The following is a 19,153-nucleotide window of genomic DNA, read 5'->3' on the forward strand; positions in this document are numbered from 1 at the left end:
ACAGACGAGCAGGAGAGCACATCGCCACCTACTGTTGTTTTTTTTCCAACACAAATACTGTTGATTATTATTATTATTATTATTATTATTATTATTATTATCATTATTTAAAAACAGTACCTTCTATATTCTTAATGGTCTCACTACCAGGTTAATGGTAATTGTGTTCAGTACTGTACAGTAAAATGGAAAAGGACACAGGCATTTACTGCACAAAAAAGAATATATATATATATATATATATATATATATATATATATATATATATATATATATATATATATATAAAAATAAAAATAAAAATAGAAAAACCAGAGACAGTTTAGCAGAGACGGACCACTGGTATTAAAATTAATGTGAGAAAGGAACGGCCAACTGATGTAGCAATGGAAGTCCCAATTTATGATAATATTGTTGTCAGATTTTACTGCTGATTTAAAATATGTTCTTTGATCGTAATCTTGACCAACTGTTTTGTAGATTTCGGTCTTTCTCCATTTAAGTAGTTAGAAGCTGTACTTTTATGCCGCTTGTTTACATAGAATATAGCTGCCAAGCTTTCCCGAGAGCGTTTTAAAGATGGCCGCTGAGTGAACTGACTTGCCTTGAAAGGGACTTAAAAAAACTCAATGACAATACAATAACACTATATTAAATAAAACTATTATTAAACATTTTATATAATACAATTTAACATCAATATAATATTATGTTTATTAATAAATCTATTAAATGATCAAACTATTAAACTATGAAAACTAATTATAGTATATAAGTGTGGGTGGTGCAAGAAGTGCAAGATGGCTGAACATAAATAATAATACATAATTTTGTAGTTTATAGAATTGTATAGTTATGATTAATAACAATTCATATTATATGAACATAAATAATACTACATAATTTTCTAGTTTATAGAATTTTATAGTTATGATTAATAACGATTCATATTATATGAACATAAATAATACTACATCATTTTCTAGTTTATAGAATTTTATAGTTATGATTAATAACAATTCACATTATATGAATTGTTATTAATCATAACTATAAAATTCTATCAACTAGAAATTTGATGATGACACCCCTGGAGCAGATAGGGTCATAACACTGCCTGCAGAGGCTTGTAAAGTGGGCACTATGCATGATGGTAGCATCGCTTCATGCGCTTCATTTCTTCCCCTGATGTGCCCATCGCTTTGGAATAGGGTAAATCTGGATTCTTCAGACCACATGACTTTTTCCATTGCTCCACAGTCCAATCTTTATGCTCCCTAACAAATTTATGTTGTTTTTTCCGATAAGCCTCACTAGCAAACAGTGTTGGAGTCTTGATCTTGTGGTCTTGGTCTCAAGATGTCTTGGTCTGGATCTGGGTCTCGACTTATGGTCTTAGTCAAGACCGCAGTGTATTACCAGTGCACTAAATGTGATAATTATTTCAACCACTAGTTGGCGTGGCATCTTCACCATTACTGAGAATTTGTGAGTACTTCTGCCTCTGTGTCATCATGCATGCTTCCACAAGCACTGTCTCGCTAATCTTATGGATGTAAGTGCAAGAACTATGGTCTAACAACACAAAGCGATCCGCAGGACCCAATAAGCTTGTTACGTTGTGGGAGTTGCGGGAGTAGGGCTGCACGATGATGACTAAAATCATAATTAGGGACCAAGCACCAAAGGTGCTGTGGCACCCATTGTTTTCATTAGTATTATTATTAGGGCCCAAATGGCACCTATTGTATCTGTTAGTATTATTATTATTATTTGTCACCCCTTTTCTCCCCAGTTTGGAATGCTGAGTTCCCATCTTATCACATGGCTTGTTGAGTGTGTTACTGTGGAGACATAGTGCATGTGGAGGCTTCATGCTATTCTTTGTGGCATCCATGCACAACTCACCATGTGCCCCACTGAGAGTGAGAACCACATTATAGTGACTGTGAGGAGGTTACCCCATGTGATTCTACCCTCCCTAGCAACTGGGCCAATATGGTTGCTTAGGAGACTTGGCTGGAGCAACTCAGTATGCCCTGGATTTGAACTCATGACTCCAGGGGTGGTAGTCAACATCTTTACTCGCTGAGCTACCCAGGCCCCCTGTTAGTTTTATTGGCCACTCAATGGCAGCCCTATAAATCGTAAATAGGAAAATTATTAAATTTGGCACACTGATGGAGGTGGTCATGAATAGCCCCATACCAAATTTGGGGTCTCTATGACAGACTCTATAGCACCACTGTGTCAAAAATTCCCTTTTCTTTAGTACATATCTTTTGAAGAATTTGTCCTACAAATACAGTTCTTTTTGCATCTAATTACACTCCTCCTCATGATTCAAATGAACCCCATACATTAAAACTCCGCCCATTACAATGGCCGCCATCTTGAATTCTGTAGTTTCACTACTCTTCCTTGAAATTTCGATTTGCCCAAACAATGGCTCAAAATAATCTCCAGATCAAGATGCACAGATTGAATAATACAGAATTTTGATTTTCAAGTTACATTAACACAAAGTTAACGAGGTCGAAGTAAAAATGGATGTAAGGCTATATCTCGGCAACAGTTTGTCATATCAAAACGAAACCTGGTATGCTTTATCATGACCTGAGACATGACCTGAGGGTACATGCAAAGTTTGGAGACAGCACCACCTATGGGGAAAAAAGTGCAATTTTTGCCCATAAAATTGGAACCATATGTCCTAAAATCATGAGGATTTCAGCATTACCAAATTTCTCATATCAATCATACTGTCCCTCAGCCAAAGTGTATTTTATTAAAAAGGTGACATACAGTATCTTTTAAAAGCATTGTCAGATTTTAAAGAAATTTGGTATGCATCATTGACATTATGTCCTGAAGTTAACTGAGCAGTTTGGAGACAGCACCACCTATAGTACAAAAGATAACATGCACGTGTGTGCTGAAACTAAACTCTGGATGACTCTTTCCTAAAGTTAAGCCATGCCATCCAAGTGGTGCAGTGTGTTAAACCCTTGTTAACTATTCCAAAGGTTGTGGGTTTGGTTTCTGCCTCTGCAAGTTGTGATTTTGTGTTGTGCTTACTGAGTTGCTGGTGTTTTCCACAATCAAATTCTGATTTTGATCTCTGTTGAAAAGTTATATGAATACAAATTTGAGCATGGTGTTCTGCAGTGATTCATTCTCCACTTGATATGTCCCTTTGGCTAACATGAATGTTGTGGTGCAGTGGATAGAGCAGTGACTTCTGTAATGAAAAGGCATAGGGTATATCCTGAGGTGACTTGAAATGTTGTGTGAGTTTGCTCTGTGATTCATATGTGCTCTTTGGGTTGTGAAGTTGTTTCCATGTTGGTGCTTATCGATTTTTTTTTTTAATTTTTTTTTAGAATTTTACCTTTGTTGAAAAGTTACATGAAAACAAAGTTGATTATGATGAGTGCTATGCTTGGCTGTGTTGCTCTAAGCATGGTATGGCCCTTTGGTGAGTAACAGAGTTGTGCCTCTATGGTGTAGTGGATTACTCCAGTGGCTTTTTCTCCAAAATGTAGACCAGAAAGTCCTAGGTTTGAATCTGTCCTGGGATGACTTGTTCTGTGGTGTTTGCTTGTTCCACACATCATATGTGTAGTGGTTACCATGCTGGTGTTTGGCCTCATAAGTGCTGCTTGTAGCTGGATTTATTGTTCTGCTTCTTCTTCCTCCCAAAGTGAGTCTATGGCAGCCCATAGAACCATTTATAGGAAAATTATTTAATTTAGCACACTGATAAGGGTGGTCATGAATAGTCCCCATAGCAAATTTGGGACTTCTAGGACAAACTCCATAGTGCCACCACCAATCCAACAATTCTATTTACTTTTGAATTGTTTGTCCTAGATAAAAAATATTTTTTGTCTGATTACTCTCCTATTGATGATCCCAAAGGACCCTTTACATTAAAACTCCACCATCTTGTATTATGTCATTCATTGTTTTGTTTTTTCTTCACTTCTGCTCCTTCAAACGTTTCTTGATTTGCACACAAAATGGCTCAAAATAATCTCCAGACTGAGCCGCACAGAATGAATAATACAAAATTGTGATATTTGACTTTGTTGAAAAGTTATGCAAACACATAGTTAACAAGGTGGCTGTGTAAAAAGGAGTTGAGGCTGTATCTTGTGTCCTATTGAAATGAAACTTGGTATGCCTCATGAGGACCATGATCTGAGGGCATATGCAGAATTTTGCGACAGCACCACCTATGGGTCAATAATTGTGAATTATTATTTTCTTTGCCCATAACTTTAGAACCTTATGTCCTAAAGTCATGGGATTGGTGTCTGTAAATTCCTTAGGTCATGTGGATTTCAACGTTACCAGTATTTCCCATATCAGCCATACTGCCTCTCCTCCATATTGACATTTATTAAAAAAGATTATATCTTTTAATTACATTGTCAGATTTCAAAGAAAATTGGTATGCATCATCAAAATCATGTCCTGATGATACTTGAGCATTTTGGAGACAGTGCAACCTATAACTCAAAAGATAACCCACACTTGTGTGCTGACTCTAACCTCAGAAAGTCTCTTTGCCACACAATGGGCATGTCAGCTAAATGGCTCAGTGTGTTAAACTACTGATTTATAGACTGAAAGGTCATGGGTTAATTTCCCAGATTGACCAGTGGTAGAGTTGATGTTATATTGTACTGGAGATCTTTGTATTGTTTATTGAGAGTTTTATTTATTTTATTATTTCACTAGCATTCCTCTAGGATTTATTTGTTCTTTTAAAAATTATGCCTGCAATAAAGAGCCATATATGACACTTTATTTATCTTTTATTACGGTAGAAGAATAAACTGCTTTGTGACACCTGGGGCATTTGGGTTATGAAGGCATCTTGTAAAATGGGACTGTTTTTTCTATATAGCTGTCTGGAAAATGTCAGAGCTTGCAGTGGTAAAATTTGCATTTTAAAACTTTGAAGAAGATTCTTCAAATATAAAATCAGCGTCTTGGTTCATTAAAATGAACTGCCTAGTTTTTTTAACCGACAGATCTTGGTATGCGTTTTGGTCTTGGGGATAGGTCTTTATCTGGATCTGGGTCTTGAAGGGTCTAGCTTTGGTCTGGGTCTCAAGGGGTCTAGTCTTGGTCTGGGTCTTGGATGGTCTGGTCTTGACTACACCCCTGCTAACAAGTGGCTTTCTTTTGGCCACACAGCTGTTTAGTCCCAATCGTTCTCATTGCATTGTGCATGTGGAAATGCTCTTACTTTCACTATTAAACATAGCCGTGAGTTCTACTGTCGATTTTTCTACGATGTGACTTCACCAAGCGTTTTAGTGATCTCCAGTCATGATCAATCAAGATTTTTTCCAACCACATTTCTTTCGCGAAGCTGACGGTTCACCGCTGTCCTTCCAGGTTTTAACAATGCGTTGGACAGTTCTTAACCCAATTCCAGTGATTTCAGCAATCTCATTAGTTGTTTTCTTTGCTTGATGCAGGTCAGTAATTTGCCCCTTCTGAAACACAGTAACATCTTTTCCACGACCTGTCTGTCTCTGTCTGCCTGTCTGTCTATCTATCTATCTATCGCATTTTATTATATATCCAAGTTTTTACTTATGTTATTATTCCTTTTAACAGTAGCCTACTAAAAATAATCCTCTTATAAACCATTACCACAGCTACTGTTTTTACAATAAAACTCACAATAAAAAAGACAAACAAGAATGAATCTGAAAGATCTTAAAATAACTGACAATGATTTTACAGTAGCAACTGCAGTAGTAACAATGGTATTTTGGATTGTTATATCTATGGACCAGACAGTCGGATTGCCCGTATACAAAAACAGACACAACAGTCTGCGCCCAGGCCCAGTTCTCGCGATATTCCTCGATGTTTCCGGTGTTGTGAATGTGTCTGGGAAAGATGGCGCTCAGCATCCGAGGCCGTCCTATCCGAAGTATACGGATGCGAGGTAAGATTATGTCCACACTATTTGGATTCGTCTGGGGAACATGATGCCGCTTTTATCAGATACACCTGAACCAAGTGTGCTTTTCTCAATGTGTACCTTTGTCCTTGCATGAACAGGTCGAAATGACAGTGGGGAGGAAAATGTACCACTCGATCTCACGAGAGGTAAGTCAGATGATGAACCTTGTGATACTGCACACCTAGACAGCATTGTTGGGCTTCATGGGCTTGTTTGGAATATTCGAATCGAACGTTTCAAATGCGCCAATGGTGCCCGACATTGCTGTCTAGGTAGGAAGCTCACTTGATTTTGAGGCACAGTCCTAGCATAAGATAAACAGTTATCATCAAGTAACACATGAATCATTAACAGATCACTCTTTTAGATGAGAAAAAATTACGTAAAGACAAGGGGAAACAGATGGTGTTAGAAAAAGTCGAGTGCATTGTATCATTTGTAGTGGTTGGGTGTTAAATATGTGCATTATCACTTATTCGTGTTCAACATCGCAGGACTGTAGGGTCCTCCTCTAGTCTATACCAAAACAACAGCGTGCTCACGTAAGAAAGCGTGCAAAACTCACTTTTATATCATATATCATTTTAAATTGACTAAAAATAACATTTCAGCCTGGTAGCTGTGGCTTGATTTCAGTTTTATTGTTTGAATCATTGCTTTACAGTCATTGGCTGACAGCACTGAGCCTATTGGGAGGTCATCTAGCAAATGAGCTTTCAAACATCCATGAGTGACACAGAAGTCAGCATCTGTAACAGCTGGTTTCACTGAATGTCCCTGTGTGGATGTTGCTTCTGTTTTTTCACAGTTTAGCTCTCCAAACCACAGAATAAAAAACAAACTGTTTTCATTTTGGTTAGTTTTGAACAGAAACTGTATTTTCTTTGTTCCAATTCCAGCATTCCATAGCTTATTTTCCTATTGGTAATGTTTAAAACAAAATTAAAGAAGGGTTAATAACGTTCTCTTTGCTAAGAGTGCGTGATGTACTATTTGTAGTGTTACCAGATCTCACAAGAGAAACAAGGGACTTGGTCTGCTCTAAATAAGGGACATGCCTCAACCAAAATAAGCGAAATTAAGCAATTAAAATGTTTTCTCCATGTGGTAGAATTATCAGCATAGAAGTCATAACAAGCAAGGTATAAAGTAAGATACATAAAATAACGTATTTTCAATCAATGTATCCCTAATATTAAATATGTCCCCAAAAATATTTCAAATATTTCAAAAATACATCTGGTCATCTAATATCAATTAATAGCTAAATCTCTCTCTTCTGCATCCATGCACACACTGATTGGGCGTGTTTGGACCAAACATCATCTTATGTGGGCAGAGTTATTTTATTTTAAACATGTATGGTATGTTATGTTATTATTTTTTTTTTATTATTGATTCCAATCATAAAACATACAAACACAACATAAAATACGGAATCAGTTATTCACATTAAGCCCCTCCCCCCGAACATTACCCCCCCACCCGACACAAACACGCACTACTGTGGTCACCAACAACTAGAACATTTAAAAAAAAAAAAAAAAAAACATTAAAAAAACAAAGATATATTTTCAAACAACATCAGTAATACACATACCCAACTAAACTACAAATCCCTCTCCATAGCCCCTCCCCGAGAACCCTCCAAAAAAGCCAAATAACACCCCCACTTCCTGACAAACAAATCCCATTTCCCCAGCCTTCTAAAAATCACCTCCTCAAATGCCACCACCCGCCCATCTCCCTGCACCACACCAATTGAGTGTCCAATACCTCACACATAATGCTCTGAACCCTCAACCAAAATTAATTGTTGTGTCCCCATCTTCTGATTGGCACCGCCAGCAGGTGGGTGTGTCTTTAAGACCCAGACTATACAATCTAGAGGGGGTCCAATAGAATCGATGCAAAATCTTAAAATGCATCAGACGGATGCATCTCTTGCATCTCTAGATGTAGACTTGATGCGTTTTAGAATCCTAGCCCACACTCCCTCCTCCAATACCAAATTTAAATCTTTCTCCCATAATCTATTGAGAGAAGTCTAAGCTCCGTCCCCCAGATTCTGATTTAACAGGGAGTAATACACCGATGCCTCATGACCTTTTCCAAATGCAGCAATCACCACTTTCAGAGTATCTGCCGCTTTAGGGGGGTGTATACTATTCCCAAAAATAGTTCAGAACAGGTGCAGCTGTAATACCTAAAGAACTGAGATCAAGAAATCTTAAAATGTTGAACCAAATTTTCAAAAGATCTCAACACTCCACTCTCATATAGGTCACCGAGTGTAGTAACCCCCCTCACAATCTGCTCTGACCAACAGAAAAGGAACTTCTTAATACGTTATTTTGGGCTCAGCCATATGCTCGATTCTACAGTTAAATAAATGTCCGAATTAAACACTCTGGACACTTTTGTTCAAACCGCGTGCAAATGCGAGATAATGGGGTGTGACTTCTCCAGTTAGTTTAATAGAAAGGCTTTGCAATGGCGAAATGGGGGCAAGGATTTCCTGTTCAATACAAAACCAGGGAGGGGCTCTCTCTCAGGTGGAAGCGACCAATGAGCCAAATGTCCGAGATCGAATGCATAATAATAAAACAAAATCTTGGGTAGGCCTAGCCCACCTTTGTCATTCGGCCTATGTAATTTGTTGAAATGTAATCTGGGACGTTTACCATTCCAAATAAAGTGAGTGGGACATCTACAGGGAGAGACCTTAGCAGGTAGTTGAATTTTGGAATACAATTCATTTGAATAACATTAACCTTCCCAATCATAGATAAATGTAATGAAGCCCACCTACTCACATCACTCAAAAATCACACAAATTTGCTGGGAATACCCTGTCAGAGCCAAAGCTTCGGATTTAGACCAATTGACTCTGTATCCTGAGAATTTAGAGAAGGAATTAATAATCCATGTGGAGGCAAGGCATAGATCTAGTGGGGTCGGAGACGAATAACAAAATATCATCTGCGTAAAGCAAAAGCTTATGCGCCACACCTCCTGCCATCACCCCTGGAAAATCATCCTCCTATCTTATCGTGGCTGCTAATGGTTCCAGGGCAAGACAGAACAATAATGGGGAAAGAGGGCAACCCTGCCGGGTGCCCCTGTCCAGAGTAAAATAATCTTAAATTAATCAATTTGTTTGTACCGCCGCTACAGGGTGTCTATAAAGTAACTTAATCCATTCAATAAAAGTATTTCCAAAACCTTAAAAAGATAATCCCATTCTACCATATCAAATGCCTTTTCAAGGTCAAGTGAGATGGCAGCGACCGGACTCTGATCATTCGCCACTGACCACATGATATTGATGAAATGCCTAATATTATCAGAAGAGCTACGACCCCGAATAAACCCCACTTGATATATATGTATAAGAGATGTCATAATTTAACAAAATTTTAACGTCTAGCTGAATCAGGGAAATTGGACGGTAACTCTTATACTCGCTTGGATCTTTGTACTTTTTAAGAATCAGACTGATCCGGGCTTGTGTCATGGTCGGCGGAAGCTGTCCATTCATTAATGATTCCATATTAACTTCTAACAAAAGTGGAGCCAGTTCTGTAGCATAAGATCTAAAAAATTCAGCGGCAAAGTCATCTGGCCCCGGAACCTTGGCTGTAGGTAAGGCCTTAATTACCTCATCAAGCTCCTCCAAGGTTATCTCAGAATCAGGAGAATTTCTTTGCTCAGTCATCAGTTTAGGGAGATCTAATGGTTCCACAAAGTTTCTAATATCTTCATCAGTAGACGAAGACGTGGAACTGTAGAGATCAAGGTAGAATTATTTAAAAGCATTATTAATATCAATGGCCAAGGTAAATATTTCACCACTAGCAGTTTTCACTGAGGGAATGGTAGAAAAAACTTTATATATCTAGCCAAAAGCTTCCCTGCTTTATTCCCCGACTCAAAGTATGACTGTCTTGCACTGAACTGCCAAAACTCCACCTTCTGCGACAAAATAGTATAATATCTGTATTTCAGTCAGGTCAATTCTGCGCTTCAGCTCTGCCTCAGCATTTTTAATATTTCCTTCCAATTCCACAAGTTCTCGTGCTTTGTATTTTTTGATGAATGTGGCATACTGTATGATCCGACCCCTAAGAACCGCCTTAAGTGCCTCCCAAGCCACACCCACAGAGGATACTGAGGACCAGTTAGTCTCCATATAAACATTGATTTCAGTCTTTAACATTTGTTGGAATTCAGGATTTTGCAAAAGGGATACATTAAAGTGCCAACTATATGATTTCTTGTGGCAACACCTCTAAATTCACCAGGGCGTGATCGGAGACTAAGATGTTTCCAATTGAGCAATCAACAACAGGTGAAATGAGGGACTTGGATATCAGAAAAAAATCTATTCTAGAATAAATCTTATGGACTGATGAAACATTTTTATAGTCCCTACCAGATGGGTTCAAAAGTCTCCAAATAGCTGTAAGACCAAGATTTTTACACATCCTGTGATGCACCAGTGTTGCTCTAGGGGGCTTACACACTTTTGCTTCACTATGATCAAGGATTGAGTCCATCAAAAGATTAAAGTCTCCTCCCAATATTATATCATGATGGGTGCCAGCGGCTTGCAACATCCCTTCAAGATCTGTAAAAAAGCCCTGATCATCAACATTAGGTGTGTAAATATTAGCTAAAATTAACCTTTGCCCATGAATTTCTGCTAAAACAATAATGACTCTTCCTAATTTATCATTAATCTGTTTGAGACAAAAGAACTAAAGAAAACATGTCCACCCCATATCTTCCCAAATTTTTCAGCTGCCTGTGGGGAAAGATGCGTTTCTTGAAGAAACATAGTATCATATTTCTTACGTTTAAGAAAATAAATAACCTTTCTTCTGTTTCTGGGGTGCCCCAATCCATTCACATTCCACATTGAGAGAGACAATCCACTCATATTAACATATTACATTTTGACATATTAGAAAAAATAAATTGTATGTCAAAAACCAGATTATAAAGACTACATTCCAACATTAGTGCAACAATCAAACCCCAACTTCCCCCCAAACAAACAGAAAAACGTGCTCATTAACCCCGCGCACGACAGTGCCAACCGGCATCCATCCCTCCAAACTCAACAGTCCATGTATGCCTACGAGAGCCCCAGTGACAACTTTGCTGTCGGATTGCTCCAGTTCGGTGCTTCTGTACAGATTTTGTGAGACAGAATTACACAACAGAAAATAATCTATAAAAAAAACTCCAGCCAATAGGTGGGATAAACACAAAGACATGTAGATTCATCCACATAGCTGTTCCGAAGGTGTGTTCTTCTACAAAACAAACTCCAGCCACTTGGCGGAACCAGCACAAAAAGAAACAAAAAAGGTGCCCAGTTTCCTCAGACAGTCAAGTGAGTGTTCACTGAGTCAGTTCCACTCGGCTGTTACATGAGTGCAAAAAAAAAAAAAAAGCCCTAATCACTCCAATGCTTTGCAAGAAATATTCCACTGAACAAACTCCAACCAATAGGAGGCATAAGCACAAAGAACGTGTAGATTCATCCACAAACTGTCCCGAAGGAGTGTTACTCCACAAAACATACTCCAGCCACTAGGCGAAACCAGCACAAAAAGAAACAAAGAAGGCGCCCAGTTCCTCGGACGGTCAAGTGAATGTTCAGTGAGTCAGGTCCACTCGGCTGCATAGACAGTGTCACACATTAACTTACTCATTCCATTGACTTTATGAAGGATATCGCTTGCTGTGGGCATGTAAATATTTTGCAGACATCCTTAGTATCTATTCTCAATTTGGACGGGAACATCAGTGCAAAAGCGATCTTCCATTGATGTAAGAGTTTCTTGCATTCCTTGAATTGATCTTTTTTCTCTCTTGTCTAATTCGCAAAATCTGGGAACACAAAAATGCTGTGGTTCTTCCAAGAAAGCCTTCCTTTACTCCTCACCCCACGTAACACGAGATCTTTATCGGATGATCTCAGAAATTTGGCCAGAATCAGTAAATCTCCGAGCCGGAACTCTGTGAGCTTACTCGATTTCGAGCTTATGGCCTGTTATGTCGAGCAGACTTGGGAAGAGCTCGTCTAGGAATTTCACCATATCTCGGCCTTCTTCATTCTCAGGAATTCCAACAATAGACGTTGTTTCGCCGGCTACAATTCTCTTCCAAAGTCTTCCAACTTTTCCCAAACGTGTTCCAAGTCTAAGGATTAGCAGGTAATTCTCTCTGCAATGACTCCAGATAATTGATCCATTTCTTGGCGTCCGATACTCTTGTAACCACCTCAGAGAACTTCGTCTCCATGGCAGTGATCAATCGACGTATAACAGCAAGATCCTCCACGTCTGCAACAACCTGCGCCAGCATTGCCGACATGCTGGACATTTGACACTGGATCTCTCCCGCCGCACCATCTAAACTGAGTCCCTGGTCTGCAGCCCTGTCTGGGGTGTCAGCTTGAGCACGTAAGTGTCTTTTAATGTCTCCAGAGCCCGAGGATTTTGAATTCATTGACATTGCCTTCATAGAACAGTTATGAATCAGGGTGTATCGAATCTCACCGGTGTGACATAAAAAGTATTAAAAACTAGCAAAGTACGCAGAGCTCGCCGTTCACACATCCGACCCTCGCATGGCGCCACGCGACTCCCTTATTTTAAACGTAATAATTATTTTATAATTATGTAATTATTTTATTTTAATTATTTGTTTTTATTACAGATCTGCTTCTCAGTCAAAACCCAGAACATCACATCTGTATGAATGCATCATATCTAACAATAATTTGGTGAAGAAAATAACTGAGCAATACACTTTTTAGCTCAATATTTTTCCTTGCATCTGGATTAACCGTGCATGTATACATAGTAATTAAACACTCACTGAGCACTTTATTTGGAACACTATGGTCCAAAAAAGTGCCCGACATAGTCTTCTGCTGTTGTAGCCCATCTGCTTCAAGGTTCGACGTGTTGTGCATTCCGAGATGCTATTCTGCTCATTACAATTGTACAGAGTGTTTATCTGAGTTACCGTAGCCTTTCTGTCAGCTTGAGCCATTCTTCATTGACCTCTCATCAAAAAGGTGTTTCCGTCCACAGAACGGCCACTCACTGGATGTTTTTTGGTTTTGGCACAATCCTGAATAAACTCTAGAGACTGTTGTGTGTGAAAATCCCAGGAGATCAGCAGTTACAGAAATACTGAAACCAGCCCGTCTGGCACCATCAATTATGCCATGTCAAAATCACTGATATCACATTTTTTCCCCATTCTGATGGTTGATATGAACATTAACTGACGCTCCTGACCCATATCTGCATGATTTTATGCACTTCCACACGATTGGCTGATTAGATAATCTCATTAATAAGTAGGTGTACAAGTCTTCCTAGTAAAGTGTGAGTGTTATAGTTGTCTAGAAGATCTTCAGCATGTTACGGAAGGATATATCCACAACGTACATTAAGGCAAAGAAATGTGTAATGCAGCGGTTTCCTTCAGAATCAAAGCACATGCTTATTATATTCAGCTAAGAAGAGAAGTGCTGTAATTCCAAAAATTTACTGTAAGAAATGGGATGAAATTAACTGGTTACCACCATTTAGAAATAAAGTTTTCACTCCAGAACAATTGAAAGGGACTTTGTTCCCATTTTCGGTTATGTTCCGTGGTATGTTTTCAGTCCCTGCTCAAAACAGATAAAAAACTTTCACTGTTCTGAAAGTTGAGTGTATAGTAATATTTTGTTTTCATTTATTTGCAAAACAAATTCTGCAGAATACTCCAGTATACTATTCTGTACTATACTACAGTGCTTGTTGCGTTAGAAGACAGCTCTTAAAGTTGTCTGTCTGTTTTCTCCAGGGCTGTACACAAAATTTTGGTATAAACAGTATCATTCAGGAGGGTTTTGCCAGCTGTGATCAAAACTAATATAGGGGTTTTGCTTGCAGATTCTTTTCTGGGATATTTTGTTATCACTGTTGTTTTGTTTTGTATGCCTCTCACCAAGTACTATTACCAAAAGAAAATTCAAGTAGAGCATTTACGGAATCTAGAGTGTTATGGCAAAAAATGCATTTATAGACAAGAATATTATGTTGTTTAAACAGGGTCATGGTTGTGTGCTGTTTTTGCAGATAGATTAACTTTGAGGGTGTTTACAAAATGACCTGTACTTAGACTTTTCTGGATAAAGCCCCTTTTTCTGGTGCAAAAGTCTTAAGTCTTTATTACTAAATTGACTAGATTCGCCTTTTAGGTCAGTTTGTGCAAATTAATCTGCTTTGTCTTGCATTTTGTAGTTGTGTTCTAGCAACACTGGACTGTGACACTTGTTGTTTGATTCCATTGTGACTTCATATTATGTCAACCTTTTAACCAGCCCTGAGCCTCAGTGTTTCTGATTCCAGTATGAAGAGTCGACAGGGAGTCTCAATTAGGGGATTTTGTTTTGCTCCAGTATAGGTGTTTGAACATACTTCCTGTGTAGGCTAACTATTGTGGGAAATGCGTCGTAAAGAGTGCTGTGTGTACTAGTGTTTTGGAGTGTGCGTGTGTGTTTTATGTAAACCGGTTTCACACAATGAAAAATCACAGTTGATCAAGGTTAGACTTAGACTACGCTTGTCTTTCCTAAAGTGAGAGAAAATCCAACACTGTTAAAAATACTTCTTCGTGAATGCCTAATGGCGGTTTTACACGGGTTGCGGTCACCACGCTTTCCCTATTCATTTTCAATGAGAGCGAGTTGGCAGGCAGCAAAACAAATGTGGCAGTTGAAGCGGCGCTGCTTTCCAAGCTAGTTTACGAGAAACTTGACGCTTTATTTTGCCCGACTGCTTGCGCCGCACACTGCGCAAGATAAAAATATTTTATCTTTCCGTGGCTGCCGCTTGTCACTGACCAATCAAAGCCAAAATGATTCACAACCAATCAAACAACACGTAGCTTTTATGTAGTCAAAACAACATGGAGGCGAATATGCTTGCTGTTGCTGAATTTCCTACTGACATATAACATTTCTTTGAGCGTTTATTGAGACATAAATTGGAAAACAGCCTCATGGAAAGCTGTGAGTGGACCATCAACATTAGGTGTGTAAATATTAGTCTGTGTACAAGGTGAAAATAGACTACGGAAACATGTATAGCTTATGTTTGGAAGATAGATGATTGTGCAATGTATATGTGATGAGGAGGAGGGCAGTGCCAGGCCGTGAGAACACACGGCCGGCCCTGAATTGGGCAAATCAACCGGGAGGGGGATAAAGACGAGCTGGAGGCGCCAGTTCAAGAGAGAGAGAGACGCACGCAGCCATGTTGTGTGTGTGTGTCTTTTGTTTTATGTTGTTGTAAGTTCATTTATATCATTAAACTTTACATTGACTGGGCAGCCGGTTCCCGCCACCTCCTTGCCCATCCCGTACCCCATTACATTGGTTTCAAAACACGCGAAGGAGGGGGGATGTGCTGTCACAGAGTCCTCGCTGCTGCCGTCCACCAAAGGAGCAGCCACGGCTGTCTGCCTGGGGATGGAGGGGTCGCTGCCGGCCGGCGAGAGCTGGAGGAACCGCTGCCGTCCGCCAAAGAAGGGGAGGAGCAGTTCCGTCCGCCAGGGGCCGGAGGACTTGCTGCTGTCCGCTGAGGGCGGAAGAGTGGTTGAGGACCGGGCGACAGCATGTCCGGGTACCGGCATGCAAGTTTTTCTTTCTCCTCTCTCTCTTTCTGTCACTCCGCCTCGTTCTTTCTCTCTCCCCTTTCCTTCCCCTCATCTCTCCCAGGGCTCCAGAAAGGTGGGGAAGACCTGCCGGCAGGAAGGGAGGGGAGGGGAGTGCATCATGCCGGGGGTTTCCCCGACCTGAGTCGGGCGATGGAGGAGTGTGACGAGGAGGAGGGCGGGGCCGGGCCGTGAGGACACACGGCTGGCCCTGAATTGGGCTAATCAGCCGGGAGGGGGATAAAGACGAGCCGGAGGCGCCAGTTCGAGAGAGAGAGAGAGAGAGAGAGAGACGCATGTGGCGCGTTGTGTGTCTGTGTGTCTTTGTTTTGTTGTTTTAAGTTCATTTATATCATTAAACTTTGTTCACAGTTCTTCCGGTTCTCGCCTCCTTGCCTATCCCGTACCCCATTGCAGTATACAAAAGGGCCATGGACAGTATACTTTAATTTTCTCTTCTGCAACAGGTGTCTGAAACATCAACTTTAGATAAACAGAAATTACAATTGCCCAGGCGGGTTATTTGTGGATTTTGAATGTTCATTTGTAGCCCTCCCATTTTATTTATTGATGTGTTATTTATACTATACTAATTTGCCAATAAAAATATGAAGTAACATGCAGTCTGTTTCTTTAGTCGTTAAAAAAAAAAAATGCGGAACTCATCAAGTGTGGAGACTTGAAACTATAATTTGACATTAATACAAAAAATAGCTTATTACAATATTTATAGTTATAAAACATTTTATGAAAAAATAAGTGCCATTTTATTTAAGTGCAGTCACATATTTACAGTAATCGCCTCATAGTATCTGAGCAGAAGTTTTGCACCGCTTCTCGTGTGAATGGAAAACGCCTGTAACAAGCAGCAGCAAGATCGCAAGCAAAGCCTGCTGCCCACCACGTCCCATGTAAATCCACCTTAAGGAGTAATGCGCTGAGGTAGTAGAGCTATCATAATATAACTGACCCCCTTACTATAGAAAGAAAGGCCATCAATTACATCACTTTTAAAGATCCATGAAATGGCTTAAGGGCTGTCTTTCTTGTGTATAACATATACTGCCTTAGCTTCCTATTGAAGAGCTAATCCCTTTTTTTTTCTTTTCTTCTTTTTTTAAATAGCCATTTGATTTAGCCATGAAATTTTAAGTTTACCTCTGACTATACAGAATACACAATGTTTCATTTACACTTTCACCTACACTGGCAGCCAAAAAATTTGAATAATGTACAGATTTTTCTGTTTTGGAAGGAAATTGGTACTTTAATTCACCAAAGTGGCATTCAACTGATCACAATGTATAGTCAGAACATTACTGATGTAAAAAACTAGATCAAATCTAGACAGGCCCCATTTTCGGCAGCCATCACCCCAACACCTTATCCTTGAGTAATCATGATAAATTGCTCATTTGTTACTAGAAAATCACTTGCCATTATATCAAACACAGTTGAAAGCTGTTTGGTTCGTTAAATGAAGCTTAACATTGTCTTTGTGTTTGTTTTTGAGTTGCCACAGTATGCAATAGACACATGTCTTAAGGGCAATATTAGGTCAAAAATGGCAAAAAAGAAACCGCTTTCTCTAGAAACTCATCAGTCAATTAAGTCAAGTCATTTTTATTTGTATAGCGCTGTTTTGAGGAATGAAGGCTATACAATGCTTGAAATTGCCAAAAAACTGAAGATTTCATACAAAGGTTTACACTACAATCTTCAAAGAAGGACAACTGGCTCTAACAAGGACATGTGAAAGAGATGTGGAAGTCCCAGATACAACTAGACAAGAGGATAAGTACATCAGAGTCTCTAGTTTGAGAAATAGATACCTCACATGTCCTCAGCTGACAGCTTCATTGAATTCTACCCGCTCAACACCAGTTTCATGTACAACAGTAAAGAGAAGACTCAGGGGTGCAGGCCTTATGGGAAGAATTGCAAAGAAAAAGCCACTTTTGAAACAAAAACAAAAAGAAAAGGTTAGAGTGGGCAAAGAAACACAGACATTGGACAACAGATAATTGGAAAAGAGTGTTATGGATCTTAACCCCATTGAGGTTTTGTGTGATCGGCTAGACTGTAAGGTGCGTGAGAAGTGCCCGACAAGACAGCCACATCTATGGCAAGTGCTACAGGAAGTGTGGGGTGAAATGTCACCTGAGTATCTGGACAAACCGACAGCTAGAATGCCAAGGATCTGCAAAGCTGTCATTGCTGCACATGGAGGATTGTTTGATGAGAACTCTTTGAAGTAGCTCTAGAAGTTCAGATTTTTTTTTTCCAAATTGTAATAGTTTGTAATTTTCATGTTATTAATGTCCTGACTATACATTGTGATCAGTTGAATGCCACTTTGGTGAATAAAATTACCAATTTCTTTCCATAAGAGCAAAATCTGTACATTATTCCAGACTTTTGGCCGCCAGTGTATAGGCTAGCTATTTCACCAAATTGCTTGTCTTGATAATCTGAAAGGTATCTAAATAGTTTGTACTCCCTTCAACTCTGTGGACCTGCCAGTGGGTCCAAAAGGGGGCCCTATGTCCTGATAAAAATTTACACTTAAAATGTTCAAGTCCCCGGATACATAAGGCATGCTTATTTGGTATCGTTTGAAATCTTAGAATCTGAACTTTTTATAGATAACCAGCAATACTGCATTTATGTTACATAAAATAAAAGCCTAAAACAAGGCCTGGAGCACCACCTAGAGGTAATGTGATATATTTTAAATAGCATTTAAGTAGACAAATCCTATATTAAATGAAAGCTCACATTTCTCAGGAATGCGACTGTAGAATTTATTTTGTTGCCCTAATACCACAGTTTTAAAGATTTTCAAAAGAATCACAAAGTAAAATATGATTTCTGTAAGACATCAAATAAAAATGTCTCTTAAGCGGCAATCACTGCTGCTTTAAGCCCCAAATAGCTAAAAACTTTATAGAGTATCTGCTTTTACCTTAGGCAGTTTTCTATAAAATGGGCTGTAGTTGTCTATAAGCTTGCTTGAGTGAATAATCCAATGTCATATCTTAGATGTCCGGAACAAAATATGCAGTCCAGCAGGAAAAGCATGCTTAACAAATCATTGGAAATATATTTTATTGACTATTGATGATAAAATGTTTTATAACATTGTAAAGAGGAGGATCTTTCTCTCTAATGACACCTAGATTGAGTTTCTAATCTACTCCTAGGCTGAGATATTTTATTAAACAATAGGGATGATACATGAACTAAAAATTGGACTGAATGGCTATAGACGAGCATATCTTTAAGGGCTAAAATGCGTTAGAGCGCCACCTACATTTCAGATCTGCATTTTGTGATGGAAGGTGATAGAGGACAAAGTTAGGACAAAATATATATATATATATATAGATATATAGATATATATTTTTATTTTTATTTTTTACATTTCTA

The 19,153-nt window shown here is 39.0% G+C and overlaps 1 protein-coding gene across 1 annotated transcript in view; it reads left to right on the forward strand.

Moving 5' to 3' along the window:
• Positions 1-5,894: 5,894 nt before the first annotated feature.
• The window catches only part of LOC127428686 (rapamycin-insensitive companion of mTOR-like), a 54,090-nt gene continuing 40,831 nt past the window's right edge, over positions 5,895-19,153 (forward strand). Inside the window, exons 1-2 of the mRNA XM_051677213.1 lie at positions 5,895-5,974; positions 6,091-6,138. Of these exons, the coding sequence (XP_051533173.1) occupies positions 5,911-5,974; positions 6,091-6,138 (112 nt within the window). The 5' untranslated portion in view covers positions 5,895-5,910. The remainder of the gene's footprint in view (positions 5,975-6,090; positions 6,139-19,153) is intronic.

The sequence above is a fragment of the Myxocyprinus asiaticus genome, chromosome 38, assembly GCF_019703515.2.
Source record: "Myxocyprinus asiaticus isolate MX2 ecotype Aquarium Trade chromosome 38, UBuf_Myxa_2, whole genome shotgun sequence".
Lineage (NCBI taxonomy): Eukaryota > Metazoa > Chordata > Actinopteri > Cypriniformes > Catostomidae > Myxocyprinus > Myxocyprinus asiaticus.